General features: G+C 41.4%; 1 protein-coding gene across 3 annotated transcripts in view; it reads right to left on the bottom strand.

Moving 5' to 3' along the window:
* The window catches only part of adamtsl3 (ADAMTS-like 3), a 190,935-nt gene that overhangs the window by 41,426 nt on the left and 122,228 nt on the right, over nucleotides 1-27,281 (bottom strand). For all 3 annotated transcript variants that reach the window (XM_069172923.1, XM_069172924.1, XM_069172925.1), the window contains exons 8-17: nucleotides 23,777-23,851; nucleotides 19,235-19,392; nucleotides 17,163-17,274; nucleotides 16,944-17,082; nucleotides 16,217-16,267; nucleotides 14,171-14,381; nucleotides 13,948-14,095; nucleotides 12,884-12,968; nucleotides 8,780-9,075; nucleotides 8,565-8,694 (exon numbers count right to left, since the gene is read on the bottom strand). In XM_069172923.1, the coding sequence (XP_069029024.1) occupies nucleotides 8,565-8,694; nucleotides 8,780-9,075; nucleotides 12,884-12,968; nucleotides 13,948-14,095; nucleotides 14,171-14,381; nucleotides 16,217-16,267; nucleotides 16,944-17,082; nucleotides 17,163-17,274; nucleotides 19,235-19,392; nucleotides 23,777-23,851 (1,405 nt within the window). The remainder of the gene's footprint in view (nucleotides 1-8,564; nucleotides 8,695-8,779; nucleotides 9,076-12,883; nucleotides 12,969-13,947; nucleotides 14,096-14,170; nucleotides 14,382-16,216; nucleotides 16,268-16,943; nucleotides 17,083-17,162; nucleotides 17,275-19,234; nucleotides 19,393-23,776; nucleotides 23,852-27,281) is intronic.

Raw genomic sequence — 27,281 nt, 5'->3', positions numbered from 1 at the left:
CAAAGCCAGATGCTGGTAAATTCAACAACAAGGGCAAATCAAGGAGGTCTTTTTAGGACCATTCTTGACCTGCAGAGTTTCCTCAGTTAGTAGAGAGTATAAGGGTATGAAAAAAGTACATTTGCCTGATAAATAACAATGAAAATACTGCAACATATATTAATTTCAGACAGATGACTTTTGTCAAACGTCCATGCTGGGAACATGATGGCTCACGGACCTCATACGGGACGCAGGTCTCTTTATGGAGTCCTTTCACTTTACTGAGTCAGACTAAATACAGGCCAAGGGGTCAATCCCCACTGATGACGTGTAACAGTCACATGCAGAGAGTTTAAGTGTGTGTGTGTGTGTGTGTGTGTGTGTGTGTGTGTGTGTGTGTGTATGTGTGTGTGTGTGTGTGTCTAAGGCCCGGCACTCTGCAGCTGCTTCCTGTAAGCGTCCATTAGAGGTGGAGAGAGCAGTAAATCAGTGTGTGAATCAGACTTCCAGCACACACACACACACAGAAACACACACACAGACTCACGTTACCGGTTTAGTAATACGACCGCCTCGTGATTGTTGAGTTATAGAAACTTAATGAAACCAGAGATAACAGGTGTATTTCAATAGAACATGAAACTGAAAAAATGAATCAAGAGAATTACATGAAGGCACCATTTCATACACCTTCCTGGAGTCTTGTCTTTACCGTGAGGTCACCAGCCACCTCTGACCTCAGTGAGTATTAAGTAGTAACTATGCCAAGTAGTGACTACGTGATCAAAATCAGCAGCTGTGTTACACACGTGTTTGTGAGCGCCGGTCCGTGTGCACTGCCGTTTCTCCATGAGCAGAAGGCACACATCCAATTTTGTGTCAAACAAAAAAAAAATCGTCATCAGAGACTCTTGAAAGTCTTCAGAAAGTCTACGGCGATGAAGCGATGAGCCGGCGAGGTGTTCTGATGACATCACGTTTCGGAGCTTCACTGTCCCAGACCGAAGAAGGATCGTCAGGTCAGGAGACACCAGCTGGGTTTCCTTTGTGTCAACGTGAATTCGTCCCCCAGAGTCAGACTGTCCACCGGGACCTTCTGAGGGAAACATTCACTGTGGACCACCTGAACTGTGGCGCCATGGCAACAGGCTCCTCCAACATGACAACTAATTAAACTTAGTTATAAATCATTTGAGTCTGACTCTTAGTCTCTCACCCAAACTGGAAAGCAGAGAAACGGATTGTATTGTTGTTGTTTATCTCCCACCTGGTCCTTATTCAGAGTTTCTAACTGAATTCTGACTTTTGATCAGATTTAGTGCTGAGTTCAGATAAAGTGATGATAGTGGGAGACTTTAACATTCATGTTGACATGGACAACGACAGCCTCAGTTCTACTTTCAGCTCATTATTAGATTCTGTAGGCTTTTATCAGGATGTAAATAAACCCGTCACCGTGGTAACCACACCCTCCATCTGGTTCTGTCGTATGGGATGGAAACTGAAAATGTTGTTGTATTTCCTCCAAACCCTGTTTTGTCGGACCACTTCTTATCAACATCTGAAGTTCCAATAATGGACTACACAGCATGTGGGAATAAATCCCACGACAGTAGATGTCTGTCAGATGATGTCGTGGCCAAGTTTAAGGAAGCAGTTACATGTTTATCCTCTTTAATGCCGTGTGTTAAAGCAGTGGAAGACATCTACGTTGATCTTAGTCCCACACAAGTGGATCATCTGGTAGAAAACACTGCAGTATCTCTGCTCCAACTCTAGATGATGTCGCCCCTCTGAAGAAGAGAGTCATGAACCAGAGGAAGTTGTCTCCATGGTACAACTCAGAACTACGCTCTGCTAGGCAGCGACTAGAAAGATGGAAAGGAAATGGAGTTCCACTAATTTAGAAGAAGTTCACCTGCCTGGAAGGAGAGTCTAATATTATATAAGAAAGCTCTTCGTAAGGCCAGAACTTTATGTTATTCATCATTAATAGAGGACAACAAGAACAACCCCAGGTTTCTTTTCATCACTGTAGCAGGCTGACAAAGAGTCCCAGTTCTGTTGAGCCCTCTATTCCTTCAGCTCTCAGCAGTAATGACTTCATCAACTTCTTTACTAATAAAATTCTTACTATCAGGGAGAGAATCGGGCCGACCCTTCCTGACACCATCACTGATGTGTTGCTAAGCAACAGCAGCCCTGAAAGCAACTGTAGGACCAGATGTAAACTTGGAACATTTCTCTCCTGTTGAGCTCTCTGAGTTAACTAGAATTATTTCTTCATCTGGATCCTCTCGCTGTCTGTTAGATCTCATCCCAACTAAACTTTTTAAGGAAGTCTTCCCTTTAATTAATACTTCCATATTAGATCAGATCAACCTATCTATTGTAACCGGCTATGTACCGCAGGCTTTTAAAGTGGCTGTAATTAAACCTTCACTTAAAAAGCCGACTCTTGATCAGCTGTTTTAGGAAACTACAGACCAATTTCCAACCTGATGTTTATTTCTAAAATCCTTGAAAAAGTTGTTTCAAATCAACTTTGTGATCATTTCCAAAGGAATGATCTGTTTGAAGATGTTCAGTCTTTAGAGTTCATCATAGCACAGAAACAGCTCTGGTGAAAGTTACTAACAACCTTTTGTTAGCCTCAGATAATGGACTCGTCTCTGTACTTGTTCTTCTGGACCTCAGTGCTGCTTTTGATACGATTGATCATACGATCTTATTACAGAGATTAGAAGATGTTACGAGGATTAAAGGAACTGCATTAGACTGGTTCAAATCCTACTTATCAGATAGATTCCAGTTTGTCCATGTCAACAATGAGTCTTCCAGACAAACAAGAGTTAGTTATGGAGTTCCACAAGGCTCAGTGTTAGGCCCAATACTTTTTACTTTGTACATGCTTCCATTAGGAGATGTCGTCAGGAAGCACTGCATCAACTTCCATTGTTATGCAGATGACACTCAGCTATATCTTTCTATAAAACCAGATGAAACTAATCAGTTAGTAAAACTTGAAGATCGTCTGAAAGACATAAAGGCCTGGATGACCAAAAACTTCCTGCTTCTAAATTCAGACAAAACAGAAGTTCTTGTACTTGGTCCTAAACACCTCAGAAACTCTTTCTGTAATCACTTAGTTACTCTAGATGACGTTGTCTTGGCCTCCAGCAAAACTGGGAGGAACCTTGGAGTCATCTTTGATGAGGACTTGTCCTTTAGACACCATATAAAGCAAATCTCCAGAACTGCCTTCTTTCATCTACGTAATATTAATAAAATCAGGAAAATCCTTCCTCAGCGTGACGCAGAAAAACTCATTCATGCGTTTGTTACTTCTAGGGATTTAACAAGAGAGATCATATTTCTCCAGTTTTATCTTCTCTTCACTGGCTTCCTGTGAAATCAAGAATAGAATTTAAAATTCTCTTGATGACTTACAAAGCTCTACATGACCAGGCTCCATCATATCGTAGAGATCTTATAGAACCATATAATCCTAGCAGAGCACTTCTTTCTCAGTACGCTGGTCTACTTGTGGTTCCTAGAGTTTCCAGAAGTAGAATGGGAGGCGGAGCTTCAGTTTTCAGGCTCCTCCCCTGTGGAACCAGCTCCCAGTTTGTGTTGGAGGGGCAGAAACCCTCTCTAGCTTTAAGATTAGACTCAAAACGTTCCTTCTTGATAAAGCCTATAGTTAGGGCTGGCTCAGGTAGACCTGAACCAACCCTTAGTTATGCTGTTATAGGCCGAGGCTGCTGGAGGACCTCGTTACATGCTGAGCTTCTTTTCTTTCCTCCTACTCTTTAACTGACTCATACCTCACCATCTTCTTCTCTCCCATAGTTTCTTCTTATTATCTGCTGTCTCCATTCAGTTCCTTCACTCGTGTAGTTTCTGTTCTTTCTTTTCCAGATGTCCCGTCATGGAGCTGCATGTCTCTGCTCTGTGATTGTCGTCTCCACCAACAGTTCTTCTCTTCTATCTCTATGCTGTCCTTTTCTCTCTCTGCTCTCCTCTCACCCCAACCGGTCGAGGCAGATGGACGCCCACCTCTGATCCTGGTTCTGTTAACAGATGCTCCGCCCACCTCTGATCCTGGTTCTGTTAACAGATGCTCCGCCCCCCTCTGATCCTGGTTCTGTTAACAGATGTTCTCCACCTCTGAGCCCGGTTCTGTTAACAGATGCTCCGCCCCCCTCTGATCCTGGTTCTGTTAACAGATGTTCTCCACCTCTGATCCTGGTTCTGTCGGAGGTTTCTTCCTGTTAAAGGGAGTTTTTCTTCCCTCTGTTGGAGGTTTTTCTCCCTTAAAGAGGAGTTTTTCCCTCCTAGTTTATGTGGGAATTGTTGAATTGTTGGTTTCTCTGTATAATGTTGTAAAGTCTTGCTGTAAAGACTTTAAAGTGTTAAGTGCCATGAAATAACCTGTGTTGTGATTTGGCGCTATATAAATAAAGTTGAATTGAATTGAATTGAATTGAATTGAATTGAATTGAATTGAATTGAATTGAATTGAATTGAATTGAATTGAATTGAATTGAACTGAACTAGCTCCTCCAACATGACAACACGCCGCTCACAGCGCGTTGAAACCAGGCAGGTTTCACACAGTCGTCTCTGCTCGAGGTTCATGTGCGTGAAGAACTCACCGTGTGCACGGACCAGCGCTCGCAAAAATGTGTGCAACTCAGAGACAGATGTTGATCAAGCATCAACATCTGTCACACTTAGTCAGGAGGGTTGTAGCTTCCTCCCGCTCTCACGGTGCTGCGCACTGTTCACGCGCAACAGGGACAGTCTCAGAACTTTTTGGCCTTTTGCTGAAGGCAGCTGAATTTGATGTAAATAAAAATATATTGAAGATGATTGTTGTATCTGTGACATGCTGTGTTTGGACCTACTGATGATGTAAACTCATTAAAACAAATATTAATTACAATATAATAATGATTTTACAACTATGTACATGACAACACAGCCTTTTTTTTTTTTTTTTTTTTTTTAAATTAAAGTAGCTTTAGGATTTCTTTTTTTATCCAGTGGATTTAAAGTTTATATGATTTCTTGGATGGAAGTGATTTTCTGTCCAATTGTATTTAATATTGTTTTTGTAAGTCACTAAAAATACTTTATGTTTGTTAATTATACCAAAATGATAAATAGATTACCAGTTACAAAATATCTTTAAAAGTACAATGTCTTTCTTTGTTAACTAAAGTACTTTCTTATTAATGTAATTGTTTTGTTTTTTTCTCATTTGTGCTGCATCATAGTGACAACAGTAAAAGCCTCTCAGGTTTCTTCTGCCTGAACACTGCATGTCTCACTGTGTTTATTCAGTAAGCTTCTTGTTCTGCTAAAAATAGCATTTACATGAGTTTACAAAGAGCTTTCTTTAACACTCTGCCTGCACTCCCTGCTGTAATGCAGTTGTTTACTCAAACTGATGCATGCAGCTCTCGCAGGTTTCCTCTGCACTCCGGACATAAACTCCAGTTCAAAGTTTAACAAGGAAAGAAATATGATTTGTGGTTGATTTAACAATATCTCACTTGGTGCATGTAGAGCAGATGAAGGATTATTTTAAAGGAGGATGAGAGAGCAATTTTCTGGTGATACTGGAACCACCTGCTTGGTATGTGTGGTAAAAACTACTGGCTCTAATTCTGCAGATTGTAGTGATGAGTTATCTCCAGGTTTATGAGTCTGGACTGCTGACATTAGTTTTGATGTTCTGAGCACTTTTCCTCTTGTCTGCTTTCACGTCTCATGAAGGTTCGGTGATGTGATGTGATGTGATGTCATGTCATGTGATGTGATGTCATGTGATGTGATGTGATGTGATGTGATGTGATGTGATGTGATGTGATGTGATGTGATGTCATGTCATGTGATGTGATGTGATGTGATGTCATGTGATGTCATGTGATGTCATGTGATGTGATGTGATGTCATGTGATGTGATGTCATGTGATGTGATGTCATGTGATGTGATGTGATGTCATGTGATGTCATGTGATGTCATGTGATGTGATGTCATGTGATGTGATGTCATGTGATGTGATGTCATGTGATGTGATGTCATGTGATGTCATGTGATGTGATGTCATGTGATGTCATGTGATGTGATGTGATGTGATGTCATGTGATGTGATGTCATGTGATGTGATGTCATGTGATGTGATGTCATGTGATGTCATGTGATGTGATGTCATGTGATGTGATGTCATGTCATGTGATGTCATGTGATGTCATGTGATGTCATGTGATGTGATGTCATGTGGCCTCGTGTTCCCTAAATGTCGTCAAACAAAAGTCAAACTGTCTGCCTGTGGTGTCGAACCAAAATGAGACAGTTCAACATGTCTGCCCACTTCATTGTTGATGTTCTGTATTTGAATTGTAACTCTGAACTGTGTTCATTTTAAACATTAACAGTGGTCTTCTTGGTGCATCTTGGAGATACCATCGTTTGTATAAGCTGGGTCCTATCAGACTGTCAGCACCGTGAAGGAACACGTGAGCTCTCCGGTAAAATTACGGGTTCTGTCCCTCTGGCCAATATCTTGTTAAATACACGTGACTATATTATCAATAGGCCTTCTAAAAGCTTATTGGCAGGATGCTACTGTGGTAGCTGCTGCAGGTCGAACTAGTTTCAGCAACTTTCTGTCCAGTTTTATATCGAGGGACAGAAGATAAATCTGAGCTGTCCTCATGCTGAGATATTGGGTCATTTGACGATTTAATAAAATTAAACCATGTGAGAAGTTTAGAGTAAAATAAATAAGCATTTGATGGAGCCGTTGACAACTGAAATGTTACCGTAACTATTTTTTTTTTCACGTCATATCTCTGAAGACAACCAGGTTGGAAACCACTGATTTTATCTTCAGCAGTGTGTCACAGTTTAAAAACTTGTTATATCATCAGTTGTGTCAAATCTTCTGAAATGTGTGGAAAGTACTGCGTTTCCTCCTGAAATGAAGTGGTGTTGAAGTATGGGCATAACCGGGGCCTCTTTGGAGGGTCGTGTCCCCCCCAATACTGAGAAAATACCTACAGCATGTGGGCTGCTGATCAGTGGCTGTTGTTGTTGTTGTTTCCTGTAGCGACGGGGATTTTAAAAATGGACGCACACAAACAGCCGAAGGGAAGGAGAACATGGACAGGAACGGTCGACCAGTCGCAGGCTTATAGACACTGTACATCCGTTGAGTCAGACTGTGGCTTCAATAATGCACAAGCTGAGTGCCTCAGTCATAAAATTTAAATCAGAAAGCTCTTATATAAAACTCGTATCCATGAGTCATTAGGAACACAGCAGGTGATGTGAAACTCAGAAACTGTAAACACTCCACAGCCGAGCATCAGTAGTGAAGAGTGATGTTCACCTGTCTGATCATCCTGCTCCATCTGAAGGTAGAGTCCACTTTAATTAGCATTTTTAGAGCTCAGAGCTGCATCTCATCATTTTAATGTAATCAATGCTCCACACTTGAGTCTCCTGATGACACCTGAGACATCACTGATGAAGACTACGAGCTGAGCTTGATTGTTTGTTTTTTTAATAATAAAGTTGTTTTTGATACTATTTTCCTATAAACTATTGCCAGCTGTTTGTTTCAAACAGACTATTTGACATGTAACTGCCTTGATTGCTAAACTTCAATTCCTGAGATTTTTTTGTTAAAAGACATCGTCATCAGAATCTGTGCTGAAGGTATTAACAGCATAAAGTAAATCTTTTCAAACTAAACTCTCTTTATTAACAACAATAACTCCTCATTTAATCAGAAAGTTTCTGCTCCTGTTTTCATCACTAAATAAAACTGTTCACCAGAACAAGAGGAGAAACAGGAAGTGACGGAGTTTGTGGGAAATGTGTTCTTCACATTAAAATGATGATTAAATGTTTGTGATCAAAGGAAGTGATTCCATATTACTGGATGTTAAATGAGTTTTCTCCACACGTCCAGTTGTCAGAGACGTCTCTTTGTTTGTTTCATCCAGCAGGTCTATGTGTTGAATGAACATGAATTAAACAGCATCTAAAGCTCTTATTTTGAAGGCTGATGTAGTCCTTGTTTCTATATTCCAGTCACAGACGGTCTGTTCTGGAAACATACGCAGCTTTTAGTCCTTAGTTTTAGTTTTAAGTTCAATAAATAAATAAAAAAACATTGGAACTACAATATTTCTGTGATGTGCAACAGGATTATTATTAAAGGACGTGATCATATATTTATTCCTTTAACAGGTAGGGCTTAAAAGAAAAACATTTTTCTTCCTTGATTTGCAATTTTGTCGAATTTCTGACATTTTACGCCAAAAACTCACTCATGTTTCAGAAAATCTGCCACAAAATCAAACATTTTTGATCGCAACAATCTCAAAAAAACAACTCACTTTACACAATTTATCCTGCGAACCAGCACTAAAGTTCCTCCTGTGCCACACAGCTCAGAGAGATGCTCCGGCCTCCAGCTGCAGTCGTCTCCCTGACTTTACCGTGAGCCTGTTCAGGCTCTGTGAGCTTTGAGCGTGGCCTCGGTGACCTGCTGGTTTCTTACCGTGGGGGGCACGGCTCAGGGTTACAGATGCGGATCATTACTGATGGCCTGCTGGATGAATCACATAGAGAGTTGTCCACCTCTTCACCCTGCTTCTTGTTAACACACCTGACAACGGCAGTCTGCTTCCCTGGGCAGAGGACAGACACAGAAGGACAATCGAACATAGAAGGTACACGAATATCAACCCCCACCATTTGATTCAGAAACCTCACCAGCAGCGCAGGTGGCCGAGCAGCCGGTGAAGCCCCTGTAGTCCCACGTATGCAGCTCCTCAGCGAGGATGAAGGGAGCGTCGTGGTCCTGGAGGCCGGAGGAGACGCCTGTCACTGTGGTGCATGGTCCCCGGCTGCAGGGCCTCTCCAGCTGGGGCCGGTCTTCACCGCACTCCCCCTCGGGAAGGTCCACCTCTGTCTTGGTGAAGGAGAGCAGCACCTGACACCTCACCTCCCGGGTCTGTCTGCCCGGTCCACAGGTGGCGCTGCAGGGCGACCAGGGCCCGGGTACGAACCTGAACACAGCGACAGGGAAGCAGGGTCTGAGAGATCATTGTCTCCACAGCTTGTATCATCTGTCACTTTCTAAGAATGATGTGAAGCTCGCTCATTCATTCATTACAGAACAATGAAAAACCAGCCAGAGATTAAAATACAGAGAAAGTTGTACTTGAAGCAGAACTTGGCAGAGCATTGTTATTTTTCTGTAATGCTATTATAGAGCTGAGTGCTGCAGCCTGCTGTCTTTTCTGCTTCCTCCATCTTCAACAGTTTGTTTGATGCTGCCAGGGAGGCCACTTCCTTCTGACTGACAATCAAACATTTAGTACTTCTTCAAGTTTTAATTGGGCTGTCGGATGAAGTTTGATTGGGAAGTTTTGAGCACAGCAACAGAAAGCTAGAAGAAATTAGACTAACAGACACTGACATCTCTGCAGCAGTGGAAGGCAACAATACCAGGGGACTGTACTGCAAAGGAGGTTCAACAAACCCAGGACTTCTAACTGTTATCTGGTTTAACTAAACCTAACTAATGTAATCAGGTGGTTGTGAACTCAATACATCAACCAGGGTTTCTCAATCCAGCAATCTATCATATGACCAATCACAGACATGGATGTAGGAAGCAGAGTATGTACAGTATGCAAACAAAGACCAAACTATAATGTTCAACTAATATGAAGAAGTTAAACACATAATAATTCAGAATAAAAGAAGCCAAATACAGGAAGGACCGCTGGTTAAAAAAAAAAATCACAGACTGCTATCGTTCAAATGTACATATATAAACAGTATTTGTAATATGTAATGTAATATTACAAAAAACACTAATAATTGCATTAATGTAACACTGTATTAGAAGTGATGACGTCAGATGTGCATAATAAGATGATATATTTTATATATTTGAGCAGACTCCTGCTCACAGACAGTGGCAATTTAATTTGGTAAAATGACAGATATTCAGACAGATGGTTTAATCACCAGAAGGTAGATTCAAGCTCAGTCACAGATCTTCTGACAGGTGAGAACCTAAAGGAAAACCAGTATGAATGGGCAGAGAAACTAATGAAAAGGATCAAATATAATGAGGACAGACTTTACAGGTGAAATCTGCACCTGAGCTCTGAAACGAAGAGGTATTCACATGTATGGAGCGATAGGAGGGCCACTATAAAGAATGGTTAAAGTATCGTCTTTGCTTTTCCCGTATTGCTTTTGCTTTTACTTGAAGGGACGAGCTGTCAATCAACTGGACTTGAACGGCTTTGCACTGACTTACGGTTTTGTATACTAACGACAATCATAGATATGGCGACAGCCACATATTTTTCCCGATGCCAGGAAGCTAGAGGTGAAGCCAAGGATGAACATCACCGATATGCACAGAAACGTCAACACACTTTCACCCCCACCGACCAGAACACAGGAGAAAGGTTTTCAATGTAAAGTTACGTCCACGATTAAGAGGGTGAGTAATGAAGCCTATAGCCTAGCTTGTCGTCTGGGAACAGAAGGAGGACGCTCAGTGTTCCAGGCTGGATTATTGTAATTCCTTGTTGTTAGGATGTTCAAATTATTCATTAAAAACCTGCAGTTGATCCAAAATACTGCAGCAAGAGTACTGACGGGATTTAGAGATCATATTTCTCCAGTTTTAGCTTCTCTTCATCGACTTCCTCTAAATCAAGAATAGAATTTAAAATTATTTTTCTTCCCTCTGTTGGAGGTTTTTCTCCCTTAAAGAGAAGTTTTTTCCTCCTAGTTTATGTGGGAATTGTTGAATTGTTGAATTGTTGTGTTTCTCTGTATTATGCTGTAAAGTTCTGATGTAAAGACTTTAATGTTAAAGTGCCATCAAATAACCTGTGTTGTGATTTGGCGCCTTATAAATCAAATTGAATTGAACTGAATTGAAGTATTCAGATAACAGAAGGTAGTTACATCCATTACTTTCATTAATAGATGTAGTTATCTCTGGTAAACAGGTAACAGGGTGCACTTTGACTTGTTGCTTCATGCAGAGCGACCACCACAGTTCCATCACGTTCATCAAATTAACGTGGTTTATAGAAGATCTGCTCGACTGCATGTGACCAAGATTAGTCCTGTCTGCTGTAGATCTCCGCTGTGTGTGCAAAGTGTCCGAAGGTGTGTGAGGGAAGTGTTTGAAGAGCGCGGCTGCGAAGACTTAGACAGGTAATGTGTGTCTGCCAAGTGTTTGAGGTGTGTGAGCTCTGAGAGCTGATGGATCCCAGGGAGGCTATCAGAGCTGACCGGGCCCGGAGCAGCAGGAGACCATCACATGCTTATCAGCAGCAGCAGGAAACAGAGCCGGACAGATTCACAGTCATGGATAAGCTGTGTGTGTGTGTGTGTGTGTGTGTGTGTGTGTGTGTGTGTGTCTCCTTTCAGACATGAACACCTTTTATGTTAATCAACAGTAATATCACATGTTGGTGTCTCCTCTGTTTCCATCCTGGTCACTTTTACATAAAATACACTTTGGCAGTCGTTCTAGATCAGATCTAAAAACATTGTTGTATATTTTCAGGCAGTCAGAGGCCGCAGCAAAGTAAAACATGCTGAGAAAGAGATTTAATGTACTGCATGATCTGATGTCAATAAATTTAATGTCCCAGTTTTATCTCTTTTGCACAAAGAAAATAAAATCCGTTGAATAAACTGTGAAATAGGCAGTTTTAAAGTCAGGCTTTAAAAAACGGCTCCGGGAAGACTTCAAATCCCTCTCAGTAATCTGACCACCCGCATTCATGCTGACTCTGCATGAATGAATACAAATGTAGAAAAACAACAACTGTAGGAGCTCAGTGTCTTATCAGGAGCCCTGAATCAAACTGAATCAGCATTCAGTGTCTGTTCACTGTCGCAGCAAGGTCGGCCCTCTAATAGTTTACAATCTGCTGGGATAGAAGCAGAGCAAACGTCCCCTGAACTCAGGATGGTCATTAATTAGGTTTTAAAATCCATCAGCGTGTGGAAGAACATAAAAAGGCCGTCCTCCTAATTATAGCATTTCTGATTGCTCGAGCACATCACATCATTTCTGAGTGATGCTGTAATCATTTTACAGTAAAAGTCACCTGTAGACTAAAGTGAGGCCAGCAACGTTACATTCAGTCACTGAGAATTCAGACCCGTGTATAAACTGCACTTTATAATGTTGTAGATTTAATTTCAAAAGAATAAAATGTACAAGATGTAATTCTGTTCATTAAAAATGGACTAAATGTTGGAACGTATATTTCAAAGCATTTTAAAGACGATAAAGCTGTTTCTGAAGGAGTTCTTGTTATTCTTTGCAAAGCTGGAGGTTAAAAAGGAGACTCCTGTTTATACTCAGCATGACAGGATTATTTTGTGGGTTTACAAGCAAAATGTTTACTTCTGTCTTCAACTTTTTTAATCTCATACTGATGGTGATGAACATATAAGCAAATCAAATACATGTTCGCCTTGATGTAAAAATTTATGTTTCAGCATAAATCTACAGAGCAACTGTGGCAAGACACCAAGCGAGCAACCGGCCAGGAGCCTTGAAGCATTGTGTGAAAGTGTATCGAGATTATACGGATTTAGAGGTGTTTTATTTTTCTGCACTTTTTTTTTTTTTATAAAATTCAATGAAAATAACGATTCGTGCCATGACTATATTTAAAAAAACTGAAAAGTCTAAGAATATCATTTTGTTTATTACTTTTCAGCACTGATTTATTTTCATTAAAAAGAGAGCAAGGACCATGAGATATTTTGAAAGCAGATCTGGATGTAAGAGTGTGTGTGAGTTGTGTTTGTACTCACGTGGGGTTCTCCGTGGCCGTGTAGTGCTCCTCCAGTTCGTGGGCTTGTTTTAACCACGGCACCTTGGCCTCCACCGGCAGCGACTCTGACAGACAGTCAGAACATCAGTCGGATGCAAGTGAATGTGGCTCAAATTCACCAAGATCCTCAAAGTGAACAGCTGCAGCTACTGATGGGAGCTGATGGGGGGAGGAGGGGCTGAATCTATGGGACTTTTTTTAAGATGGCTCTGCTGTCTACTTTAAACCCTCCCTTTGAATTAGGAATACTTGTAGCATTCATCAATATAACAGTTTATAAAATGTATTATGCCTGTGGCATATTAACACATGTTAATCAATCAAAGTTTTTGTCCTTATATCTTTTTTAATACATTTGACAATGAAGATGTGAACATTTGGACAAAGAGCACTTTAAAACATCCTCAGCTGCTTCCTCGAAAGATCAATCTCACTTCAACTCAAATCCTTAATTGTTTGTGTTCAGTCCCTAATATTATGGTTCCCTGACAGTAATCACACGTAGTGCTGAGCGTTAACAATTGTTAGACTAGCAGAAGGTGTGTGTGTGTGTGTGTGTGTGTGTGTGTGTGTGTGTGTGTGTGTGTGTGTGTGTGTGTGTGTGTGTGTGTGTGTGTGTGTGTGTGTGTGTGTGTGTGTGTGTGTGTGTGTAAGGCTGAGCGAGATCACAGCAAACTGTCATGTTGCTAAAATGAAACTGAAGTTTAACAAAGAAGGAGGAATACGGCTCATATATCAGGGCTGCGTGATGGAGGCTGTTGTTAAGGTCAGGGTTGGGACACACACACACACACACACACACACACACACACACACACACACACACACACACACACACACACAACTAATACACTCAGTATGACTGGCAGAGTCACAACTGCAGTTCTGTTGACCCGACCACACACATCATCCACATGCTCACAGCAGAACACATATTATATAATAAGAATAACACAACATATTTGCAGAGCACATAAATCCTTTCTTTTGTTCTCCCAAGAATTTGTATTCAATGAAATACAAAAACATAGAGACAGTTCTCACCTCGGGGTTTGTGGCAGGCGATGTGGACCAGGCAGTCCTCCTTAACGTGAGGTTTGAGTGACGCCTCGCAGCCTCCGATGTGCTGCCCGCGGTGGTCGATGCACAGAACCACCCGGTACCGCAGGCCGTGGCCACACGTCACTGTGCACTGGGACGGCAACGCACGGTTACCTCACTGAGCTGGTAGCACGCTGTAGTTCAGACGGCAGCCGAACACACTGACCTGAGACCACTCCATGGCCACCCACTGGGGGCAGGCGAAGGCGTTGCACATCTGCCGGTTGACAGGCCGCGGTGAGTGGGTGCACTTCCAGTCCTCCACCTGGGAGAACTGGCCGTGGACGTCCTCCTCCACACACAGCACGCTGCGGTCCTGCTGGCCACCAGCTTCACCACAGGACACCGAGCACTGGGTCCAGGGGCCCTGCTCCCAGCTGCACACACACACACACACACAGTATTGTATTGAAACATCAGCACATCCTCTCCCGTACTTCGAGCTCCTTTTAATATTTCCCTGATTCATCCGAGGCTGTCGTCTTTATGAAGCGAAGTTCTCTGAGCTAACTGGAGAAAACTGGAAATACATTCTGGATGTCCGGCTTCAGCTGGAGAACTCGATCAGTCTCAATATGTTTAACTTAAACATTTCCTCACTATGTCAATTACAAATTCTGACAATAAGTATTTGCTGATGTTTTAGAACATGTGGAGCTTCTTTAGGACCACGTTTCCGGTGACTCGGTACTTTTACAGGACTGTTGGACAGAATGAGTCTCATTCACCTCCATCTCTGCTCAGGTCTCTTCTTAAATTAGTTTTTAAGAAAGTTGGACGTCAGATTCAGTTCTTAAACTGCAGATGTATTTTGATAAATCCTGACGTCCTGGTAAAGTGATGGTGTGTGCTAGTTATACCTATTAGTGTAGGACTAACCTAACATAAATGAGCCCACGCCAAACTATAACTAAATCCTTTAATCAGACTTCTGTGATAACAGTGATTGTGGTTAACAAAGAAGGCAGAAATCCAAATATGGTGAGAATACCATACTGTACAGGATACAGTCTGTATTATTATCATTTTATATTATCAGAAGGCAAACCATTTCACACATCAATGAAGAGAGCACCGTGGGAGGAAAAGAAGTTAAATAATAGGTGTAAATATTTATTTACACATATATGAAATGTATATTAATTGTATAAAAGATGTCAGCAGAGTGCTGTGCTTCGTCTAACATGCCTACAGGAGACGATGGCTCGTTATCTGACTCTGTGACAGGAGCTGAACTCACAGCTGCAAACACCATCTCTATGAACACTATTAAACAAGAACAATATGGAAAACTGGAGTCCCGTCTCTCCACAGTCAACGGATGAGAGAGGCCTGTTGATTGACAGGTCATGCTTTAATTTGGGAGGCAGCTGCTGTGGACGAGCACGGATGAAGAGCTTCAGGCTGGCCGTGTGTTCTTCCATTTTTCAGAGTCAGACTTTAATGCTTTAAAAAAAACTTTTAAAGTTTTTAAGTCACAGCAAAACAGAAACAAAGAAAATGAAACTGAAGGGAGAAAAACTCTGCAACACTCCAATGTCACTTTTTCATGGAGATGAATTCTGTCTCGACTGGAGGGTTTACAGAAAGTGGTGTTTTAGAGGACTCTCCATCGCTCGTTTTTGGTTCTTTGTGTGAACTTGTGTTACTTCTGCTCACTTCAGGATGCATCTCGGTAACATCTTGGTAAACTAGGACCTCGGGGCTAAAAGAAATATACAAACAAAGTAAAAAGACCCCACAGAATGAACACAAGGCAGAAGTCCGTTAATGAATGGTGGGCTGCGTGGGACAGCGCTAGCACTGTGCACTGACCATAAAACACTCGGTCTGTCTGGAAGGACTTGATGAACAGCTGTCGGCTAAACTGTCAAAACAAGCAGCTGACCACTTTTTCTTTCCATCGTGCTGGATGAGAGCATCTCAAAGACTTATTTATGATCTGAGCGATGAATGAAATGGTGGAGGAGTTAATGAAGGGAACGACGGGCGGGTCGGCCCGCTACGGCAGGAGGTCCGGATGTTTGGAAAGAACGAAACACGGACCGAACCGCTGAACCACTGACGCATCTCCGAACGTCACCGGGAACCATGTGGGATGAAGTGTGTCCACATCAGACACCACAGCGAGCGGTACGCTGAACTGGATTCCTGCCTGGAACTGTGTCACACGGCTTCAATCACATTTTAAGAGAAGAATCCGAGGACTCACCGAGGCAGAGGCTGGAAGTGATCATATGGCATCACCTGTTTGAATCCATCACTGGAGGAGACAAAAAACATCACAGATTAAAAAGACCGGCGAGTGGAAGCCGAGTGTTAATTAAGTTTGGACTTCACTCTTATAATAAAGTGATAGAAGAGTGTCAAAAGAAAATATTTTGCACTGCTGGTTTGGTATGTTTGGTTCTCAGGTGAGCCCCCCATGTTTTAATAATTCATTTTAAAATCTGACCAGATCAAATTAAAAGTGATGTCAGACAATGTTTTAGGAGAAAAAGTGTTAAAGCTGGACTGAATCAGTCATATATGCTCTATGGACCCATATTTGCACTACATTCTACAAATATGTACATATATATATATATATATATATATATATATATATATATATATATATACACACACAGTATATATATACATACTGCAGAGACGCTTCACTTCACTCAGACTGACTAGAAACGGAGGCGAGGGTCACCATGGCAACGTGGGTGGAGCCAGTCATATTCAAATTGACCCTTGTTTTGCTCCGCCTCTTGAGATGTGTCACAATGATAAATAATAATAATAAAGTTGACTCATTCAAACATGAAGTCATGGTAGGTTGAACCCTGGTTGGTCCCTGGATGGATCGGTCGAAGGTCATTTCAGCACAACATTCCTGAGATGTTGTTTTTGTGATATCACTGATGTAAGATGAACGTCCTGCTGGTCCTGACCTCTCGGGGCACGGCTCCATGTTGCACTCTTTGAGTTTCGGTGTGGGTTTGGTGTTTTCCGGATAGCTGTTACAGTGGTGCTCCGGCAGCGTCTGGTTGGACCGGATGTCCGTGCACTCGGCAGAGTTGAGCTGGTAGCCTGCGGAGGAAACCGGACGGAAGCTGTTCAGTCGACATCACAGATTCACTGTGAAACATGAAGCTGGCGGTTAAACTCACCTCCTCCACAGGTGACTGAACAGGGGAAGAAGTCCGTCTCTCTCCACTGGTACCTGATCGGCTGGTAGAACAGAAACTGGATGACGGTGTCCTTGGAGCCGCCGTACTTCATCTGTGCAGCGTGGAGGATGAGAGAACGGCGGGATGATGGGAAGATAGAGGAGATGATTCAGGAGGAGAGACGAGCAGAGGGACGTAGAAACAAAGTGGAGGACGCCACAGAGGAGAATCAGGGGAAATTAAAGGAGAACTCAGACTTTTGTCAAAGAGATTCAAGAGTCGTGCAACACAGACGTGATCTGAGATCCAGTCACAGTTGCAGCTTCTTTCAAAGAGCACTGAGCTGCTGGTAAAACCTCCCAGAAGCCTCTTTTCATTTTGATGATGTAATTAGTATGCAAGTCATTCACCACTAACCTTAAAGTTTTGGATAAGATTTGGCTTTGTGGATTAAACCATTGAGAACATCTACTGTAACTGATCTCATACTCAACGAGGATGAGCAACAATACGAGTCAAATTAATAACAAGATTTCCATCTGGGCGTAGCTATAATCTGCTGCTACAACATCTTCCCGCGTCAGTGAATCCTTAAAGCACTGCAGCAGCTGTGACGTGATTTTCAACAGTGAAGTTTGTGCAGAAAGAAAAAACTGTGTTAGATTTGTTGAAACCTGAAGTACAAGAGCTCAACTTATGTGATAGGAATCAGGTTCAGAATTAGATCTCGGTGAAATCAATTTCTATCTGAAATCCTCCATATTCCTTCAGAATGACATCAGTCCCATGTTAAAGGACAAAGATGGTGCTGATCTGTATCTGATGAACAAAGATATCTGATGAACAAAGATATCTGATGAACTAAGATATCTGATGAACTAAGATACCTGATGAACAAAGATACCTGATGAACAAAGATATCTGATGAACAAAGATACCTGATGAACAAAGATATCTGATGAACTAAGATATCTGATGAACAAAGATATCTGATGAACAAAGATACCTGATGAACAAAGATATCTGGTGAACAAAGATATCTGATGAACAAAGATACCTGATGAACAAAGATATCTGATGAACAAAGATATCTGATGAACAAAGATACCTGGTGAACAAAGATACCTGATGAACAAAGATACCTGATGAACAAAGATATCTGATGATCAAAGATATCTCATGAACAAAGATATCTGTTGAACAAAGATACCTGATGAACAAAGATATCTGTTGAACAAAGATATCTGTTGAACAAAGATATCTGATGAACAAAGATATCTGATGAACAAAGATATGTGATGAACAAAGATATCTAATGAACAAAGATATCTGATGAACAAAGATATGTGATGAACAAAGATATCTAATGAACAAAGATATCTGATGAACAAAGATATCCATGTTCTCATGTGTTTTTAACATTTTAGCTCCGTGTCATGTGTTCAAACCAAACCGGTCCAGCTAGCCTCCTCTAGGATTGTAAGTGCGTGACTATCCGTGGTGTTACGGTACGGGTGCTCAGAGCGACCAAAAAGGACCAAAAGAGACCCGACTTCACCAAATGGGTCATTAAATAGAACTATAACAAGTAGAAACTACATTATATTACATATATGAAACTCTATTCTAATTCTATTTTCCCACTGAGCAGGTGGAGTGATATTTCTAGTGATGAGAACGGTGTGATGTCATGATGATTTGTTCCAGATGTTCAGTTGACCAATCAGATCTCGGGGGCGGAGCTACTGGCTGTATAATAATGAGAAATGGTGTGGTCACTTGTAAAATGCTGATAGATACGATTGCGTCGATATCCTTTTCCATCTCAAAGCGCTTTAAGACATAAACGGTTGTGAAACAGTAACGTTGCAGCAGATTTATCTCCGTTTACATTGAGCAGAACTCTCCAACTGAAATACTAACAGTGCCGCGAGCACCAACCTCACTGTCTCATTACAAAATTCCCTACATTGCTAAATATTATGCAACACACTGATTTATTTATGTTTTAGTTCTTATATCTGGAATAAAATATGTGCTGCAGGATGTTTCACTGTGAACCTCAGATTTACCTTGATAATGTAATCAGCGCTGAGCGGGCCGTGCGTCCTCAGTGTCTGTCTGTCAGTCCCTCTCTGAAAGTCCAACGAGGTGTTTCCTATCACATACGAGCCAGCAGACAGAAGACCGGTCTCCTCTCTCCTCCCCTGAAGAGACACGGCCTCGATCACTGAGGAGGAGACAGAGGGACTTTATTCATGCATTATTTCATCTTTCAACTTGATATTTAACATTTTTGTCCAAAATGAAAACGCATGGGACATGATGATGGTGGTTTGTGCGCTTCCATTAAAAAAACAAGTATTTTTCTAACCAGAGATCTGGTGTTCAGAGGGATTCAAACTTCAACAACAGTAAAAGCAGGAAACACTGTTTGTTGGAGAGAAAAGCAGCGGACAAGGCAGATCAGGTGATACGATTCCACAGGAGCACAATGGAAGAAATCAATAAACAAAGACAAGGATGTAGAAACCAACAGAAACTGTCATCCTGGACTCTCTCCAGTCAGATGTCTGCTCCTCCATATTCTGTTCAGAAACTATGAACTGAACAACACGTCTAAAGCACAACAAACCACCTGAGAAGGTTTCCAGAGGAGTTTCTGAATCCAAAACAACCATCCATCTCTCTCAGTGCGCTCTGAGCTGGCTGAGGTTTCATCATCAGTCAGCATGACGGAGGACTTCCAAGTCTAATGCTTTCACTACAGGAGTTCCTGCAGCTCTGAGAAGTTTCTAAATGACACAAGCTGGCCTGCTTGCATACTTTGCTGTGATGCTGGCCTCCGAGAACAAAACACAAAAAAGCACAAGCAGGTAAATGGTTCAGTAATCTGTTCCTGTTTTCAAAGAGTGTGTCTGTGTTAGCAGCCCATAATGTTTTAGAAAGGACCTCCACATCCACTGCCTGGATGCTGATGAGCTTCTTACATTTTTTAAAACCCACTAACTGTACTGTTGGCATCAGGCTGCAGATGGTTCAGATTTGTACCAGCAGAGAGACAAACTGAACTCAGTGACGCTGAATTAACAGTCAGCTTGTGACCTTCCACTCGTTGGGACATTGTGTGGGATTCAAACTAAAAGTGTATATGTGCACAAAAGGTGAAAATACACACAGCATTTTTTAGATTTATTAAACGCACCCCTGCACGCAATGTTACCTTCATAAAACACAGTCCATGTAGAAATGTGCATTCATAGATCCGCTCAACTATCAGTGAGGTCATCAACCATCAGTGATGTCATCATCCATCGGTGATGTCATCGTTGGTTTGTGAACGTTATGAATCCTCCAGTTCAGATTCTGTCCGTCACCATCTTTACTAGTTCGGAGCGGTTCGGAGCAGGAAGTGACCATATTTGGACGAGCTGGGGGAGGAGCCAGCGGTGGATCTGACCGATCTGATCGGAAACCTGACGATACTACGTCCCGCCCACGATAGCTGTAACCTGACTGCACCACAGGCCTGTCAATCAAACAGACACGCCCCCAAAAACAGGTCTTCTTGAATCTTCTTTTCTAATGAATGAGGGATTATTTTCAGATGGACCTCCAGAAAACTAATAAGAAGGAGTGACTTTAGCTAACAACACCGAGATAACTGATGGACACATTTTATTCACTTTGGATTTGATGAGAGAAGTTGAATGGGAGTCTATGGAGCCGGAGGCTTTTTGGAGCCGACCTCTAGTGGCACTCGCTGGTATTGCAGCTGAAGACACTTCTGGATCAGAACCATTTTACAGACCTGAAGCTACGAACTCTTTTATATCCAGTCTGAGGATCTGCCTCCTATCTGCCTTCTACACGCCACATTCAAACATAAATGGTCAATGCAAAGCAACTTATGAAGGTTGATGCAGATGAAATGATCCATGTGACTCAGCGGTTGTCGTGGACGAGTTGGAGGATATGAACCTCACAGCGTGTTGCTGCATTACATTTACACAACTAACAAAACTCAATACTATATTCAAACTATATATACTATAGTATACATACTGTAATCAAACATACAACTTTATACATATATGTTGCTCTGTTCTGCAGTTATTTAATGCTGATTATTATGTTGGATTTTTACAAAGGATGATGAGGATCAGTTGAAAAGGACTCGGTATGTTCAGGCTTCATGTTGGTCAAGGCTCCTGACATCGTCCTGCATTCATACAGTCAGTCGTCCGTTTGCTCTGAGCTCCAGGAGAACGTATCAGTGAGACAGCACTCATGAAATATTGAGCGGAATTAGATTTGTTTCTGTCATTTACAGCGAAAGGTGCTTCTGGAATAGTTGGCGCTCAAGAGTAAAAAATACACCACTGGTTTGATTGTTAATGACACAGTGGATCTATAACATGTAACACGGAGTGAAATCAAATGTGTGAGAGGCAGCGTCATAATACTGCTTCTCATATTTAATTTACCACTTCACCGTCTGTCTACAAAACCTGCGTACACATAGCTCAGAGTTTCCCGTCAAGTTGTTTTTCTAAATCCAGACTTTTGCATGGGGAGAACCGTATGCACCGCTCAGGCCCTGTTTCTGTGTGCAACGGTTATAAATGAGGCCCCAGAAAATAAACTGTGGGTTTATATGAAGTTGTAATCTGTTATAATGATGACAGTGACTTTATATTACAGTGGAATCATGAAAGGAACCAACAGATGATGACGTTGTTAGACATCAACAACAACAAAAAACTAATATTGTGGAGATTAAACTATTTTTCACGCAGACTTATTTTGGACTTTTTTCCCAAAGCTTTCACGACTTGTAAAGATTACTAATCAGATCATATCCTTTTCCATATTATAAAAAATAAGTAATTCACAACCACACCAGAATATGTTGTTGAAAATATGATTGGACTTTTTGTAATATTTAGTTTCAGAGGAGAAGCCGAGCTGTAAATATGCATTTGATTTCCTCTCTTATTGTTGCCTCGGTCCCACCTCCTCCGCACCGATCTCCTGGTAGCTGATGAACGATCTGCTAAAGTAATTCTGAGGTCACTGCTCGATTCGGGAGCTTCTGACGGAGCACACATGCCGTAAATCCTGCAGCTCTTCGGGGTATTACAACCAGAGTGTGTTCGCAGGGTGAAGCGTTCATCACTCCTTTCAGCTGATGGTAAAATGGGTCAGAAAAACCTGAATGGCACAAACAAACACCCAGAAAACTCTGAGGATGTAAATCACAGAGTTTAGGCTTTGCAGAGGATTTGATTTATTTATTCACACCTCTGCTCTGGTTTATTTGAATCAAAGAAAAATAGATAATATTCAGTCCTGGTACGTTCCAGGTTCACACGACACAAACAGAACCAGAGAAGGAAACAGAGTTTGACAGCGAATTCACTTGAAAATGGACTTTTAGAAAGTCTTCATTGTGTATCATATAGTTAATTGTTCAAAGCACATTCAAATATCAGAGTTCATCTCGAGGTAACGATGTTTACCAGAAGTTTACCAGAAGTAAGTTTCTGATTGGCTCTAAACTTTTGGCCCCAGTAACGACTGTTCCACTCGACCAGCTGAGCTCCAGCCAGCTGGAGGTGGACCGAGGCACTCTGACTCAAACCGTCTCAGTCCAGCCATCAAATCAGTTTGAACTCCACCAATCAGGTTAGACAGGTGGAAAAAAACAACAAAAAAAAACAAAGCAGTGTGGATCTTTCTGGAACATCTACCTGTATATAGTAAAATCAAACACTCTGATTCATTGGACTGAACTGATCTATCTTTTCACTCAGTCTGCAGACCAACACAAGAAAAAAAACTAGAATTCAAAACCAATAAACTCCATTTCTTCCTGACAGAGAGACTGAATGAACCGAGCAACTTCCATATTCTCTGAAATGATCTTTTGATAGTTATTTTTTAGTTATTCTAAACAGTTTCATTTGGAATGGTGTTTTTTGTCTTTGCAGAGGGTCTTGAGCAGGATAACACACACTCCTTTTATTCTGTTTTGATGTGTTGTCATCAGACGTGCCTCCAAATAAATGGAGATCCACCCTCCGAATGTTCAGTGTCCTTGAACACAACACAAACGTTCACCGGTTGCACAGTGCAGCATGTCAGTGTGATGGTATGTAGGCATTAAGAAATAAAGCAGAAAAAGGCCCAATCCTGTTTCCCACCCAGTGGCCCTTCCCCTCATTGAGGAGCGCCCTCTACTGGGCAGAACGGAGCGAGAAGGGGTGGAGCTTAAAATCTTAAAGTAAGAAAATGGGACAGCACTCATTGTCAACAGTCACCACAATTCCCCTTAGTTAATTATTAATAAGTTTGTAAGAGTACAAAATTCATTTTATGAATCATTTTTCAAGTGAAGTTGCTTCTGTTTGCAAAACATCCTTCTACCACTCGGTTTGGTGTCTGCATCTGAAAACACTTGGTTTGGAGGGTTAGATGACCACGAAGAGAAACGGGACACCCGACCCCACACGGGACAACGTACAACAGAGGGGTACGCCCGAGCGGTGGCGCCGAGGGGGGGTTGAGATCGGACCAAAGTACTCAGAGCGGACTTCACTGCAGTCACTCACCTATCATATCGGGACCTTTGGCGTTGAGTCGGAGATAGCGGCTTCCTGCTGGCACCTCCAGCACCGTCTTCGGAGCTGCAGGTGGAAACGACAAAGGAAAAGTTTCATTTCAACATACAGTACAGAACAAAACACAGAGAGGTGGCAAGTTAAAGTACAAATACATACAACAGAGTGTATAAAAACTCCTGCAGGGGGAACATCACGGCTCACATGAAGAAGAGAAGCTCGGACGTCATTCTTTCAGCTCATGTTTTTGGTTTTTATGGCTGACACCTTTTCTAAACCTGTGAACATAAAGGAGCCTGTCGCTTCTGAAGAAGCAGATATTTTACTGATTCTCTGCGTATGTTGGCCGCATGAACAGGAAATGGTTTGCTAACACATCAGCTAAATCTACTTTACGGTGTTTTAAACATGAGCGACATCATCAAACCTCCTTTTCACTTAAAGATGAAGTGCATTTCCTGTATCTTGTTGCAGCATCCAGGAGCACCTCCTCTCATCATTAATCTCATCACACCAACCATATCCCCAAATCAGGGCACATTTAAAGGAGCAGTGTGTCGAATTTAGTCCCTGTCTGGAGTCAGTGTTTGGTTTGACCCTTCTGGGCACCTGTAGAAACGTGGCGGTATAGAAACCTGCTCAGTCTGTAGATATGAAGCCAATAGATCCCACAAACTGGACCTTTAGGTCTGAAAAATTATACAACTACCTGTAAAAGATATGTGTGTCCACTGCTTACTTTGTCATCCATCCCAACCAAACAGGGAGGACTGATTCAAAACTACATGATAGATTTGTTTACTGTAAATTATGGAGCTCGGTTCTTCTCTTATTTTCAGCACATTAATCTACAGCATATCTGAATCTGTATTCATTCCTATTCATGGCTTGTAGCTGGTAGATGGATGTGCCTCGCAATGCAATCATTTCCTCTTATCACAACAGACAGGTTAACAAACATCAGGTGATTCATGATGTTCTGAGCTCGTTAAAAGTCTTTTCAGTTGAGCAGAATTAGATGGTGAGAGAATCTGTTTCTTTTTATCTGGAGAGAGTTAAGGCAGGATAGAATATATAGAATACGTCACAGATATAACAATAGAGAATTATCACTAACTAACCACGGAGAAGCTAAAAAGAAAAGCATCTTTTATCACATGAGAAAATATACCAGTGAGTGGGCCACAACTTTGAATTAAAAAAAACAAAACTAAAACATTTTCCTCAACCACTACCAATTTGTCTAATTTTGGCAAAAAAAAAAAAAAAAAAAAAAAAAAAAAAAATCAACAACAACAATCACAACAATAATCACAGCAATAATCACAACAACAGTCATGACAACAGTCACAACAACAATCACAACAATAATCACATCTGTCACTACAACAATCACAACAATAATCACATCAGTCAACATCAGTCACAACAACAATCACAACAATAATCACATCAGTAACTACAACAATCACAACAATAATCACAACATCAGTCACAACATCAGTCACAACAACAATTACAACAATAATCACAGAAACAATCACAACAACAGTCATGAAAACAGTCACAACAACAATCACAACAATAATCACATCAGTCATAACATCAGTCACTACAACAATCACAATGACAATCACAATAGCAATCACAACAACAATCACAACAGCAGTCACTACAACAATCACAATGACAATCACAATAGCAATCACAACAACATTCACAACAACAATCACAACAGTCACAACAATAATCACAACATCAGTCACTACAACAATCACATTAACAATCACGACAACAATCACAATAACAATCACAACAACAATCACATCAGTCACAACATCAGTCACTACAACAATCACAATAACAAGCACTACAACAATCACAACAACAATCACATCAGTCACAACATCAGTCACAACATCAGTCACTACAGCAATCACTACAACAACCACAACAACAACCACAACATCAGTCACAACAGCAGTCACTACAACAATCACTACAACAATCACTACAACAATCACAATAACAATCACAACAGCAGTCACATCATCAGTCACAACAACAATCACAACAATAATGACATCATCAGTCACAACAACAATCACAACATCAGTCACAACAATAATCACAACAATAATCACAACAACAATCACAACAACAATCCCATAAACTCTTCAACTTCAGATTTGATGATGTCACCACCTCAACACTTCACAGATGAATCACATGATCAGGTTGTGTCATGCTTCATTTGTATTCTGCACAGTATTATAGTATTAGCATTGGATTTATGTTGTTTTATTCATTTCAGTAAAGAGACAATGACTGAAAAGGAGAAAATAACAAATACTTTTTTAAATGTTCAGTTTCTCATCGTGTGTTTGTGATTATAATCTGGCATCAGAAACTTGTAGAGAAGCTTCTTTGTGGGCCCCATTTCTACTTGCACCCTCTTTTTTTAAGGGGCTCCTAATCAGGTCAAATCCAGACGATATTTAAGCGACTTTAATTTACACTCAGCCACAAATATTAATCTCTGCTGGTCGGATCTCATATGTCTTTTCGTCTTAGTTTTCTTTGGCTTCTGAGCTTTAGCTATCGTTAAGGACAGAAGAGACGGATCTGAAGATGAGACAGTAAAATGATGTTTTCACAGACTGCTTACACTCAGGAGGAGGAGGAGGAGTAAAGATGTATTTACCTTTTCAGTATCTAGTCAGTCATGTTGTCAGTGTGTCACGCAGCCCTGAAGTGAAAACCGTCAGATCTTATTTTGCAGCAGATCTCAGGTGTGATAACATGTATAAACAGTATGAAACAGAGTGCAGCATTTATTCCTGACTTGCACTGAACTGCCTCACTTAAAGGAAAACGACTCCCACACAAAGTACTTCCTGCCTGTGGTAATGGCCTCTTGCTGTTTTGGGAGCGCTGACTTAAGCGGACCACCACTACAACTGCTGGCATCCCTAAATCTGCCTGCTTTACAATTGCAACAGCAGCACTGATCACCTCTGCAGATCTAAATAACATCCACATGTGTGCCGTTAAACGTCAGTGAGCCTCGCTAACTAGTCAATCATGAGGCTCTCCTGTGTACGCTGTGAGGTCATGGTCACAGTGTGCACAAACAGCACGCAGCTAAACTATTAAAGGTATTTATTGCTGTGGAAGGATTTCTAGATTTCAGCAAGAAAAATAGACTTCCTGACTTTTCACAGTGGAGGTGTTTCTCCCTCTTTGGTTAAAGGGATGAGGTGTTATAATGAGGTGAAACCTTTATAGACAAATAGAGTGTTAATTCTATTTTCTGCATTTAATGAAAGTTCGTTTTTCCTCTGGCAACGAATGGCAGCCGAGCTCAAACAATTAAGCGGCTCTGGCAGCCGGCCACTCAACTCGGCCCTGTAACATAATTATGCTTGAAAACTGCATCTGCAACGCTTTAAATTTATAGGAGCAATGAAATAAATTCAGCTGCAGCCATTTGCAT

The sequence above is a fragment of the Embiotoca jacksoni genome, unplaced genomic scaffold, assembly GCF_022577435.1.
Source record: "Embiotoca jacksoni isolate LCO1_2020_lvr unplaced genomic scaffold, fEmbJac1.0.p SCAF_56, whole genome shotgun sequence".
NCBI classification, from domain to species: domain Eukaryota; kingdom Metazoa; phylum Chordata; class Actinopteri; family Embiotocidae; genus Embiotoca; species Embiotoca jacksoni.
Note: the sequence above shows the minus strand (reverse complement) of the source record. Positions and strands in the feature narration are given on the sequence as shown.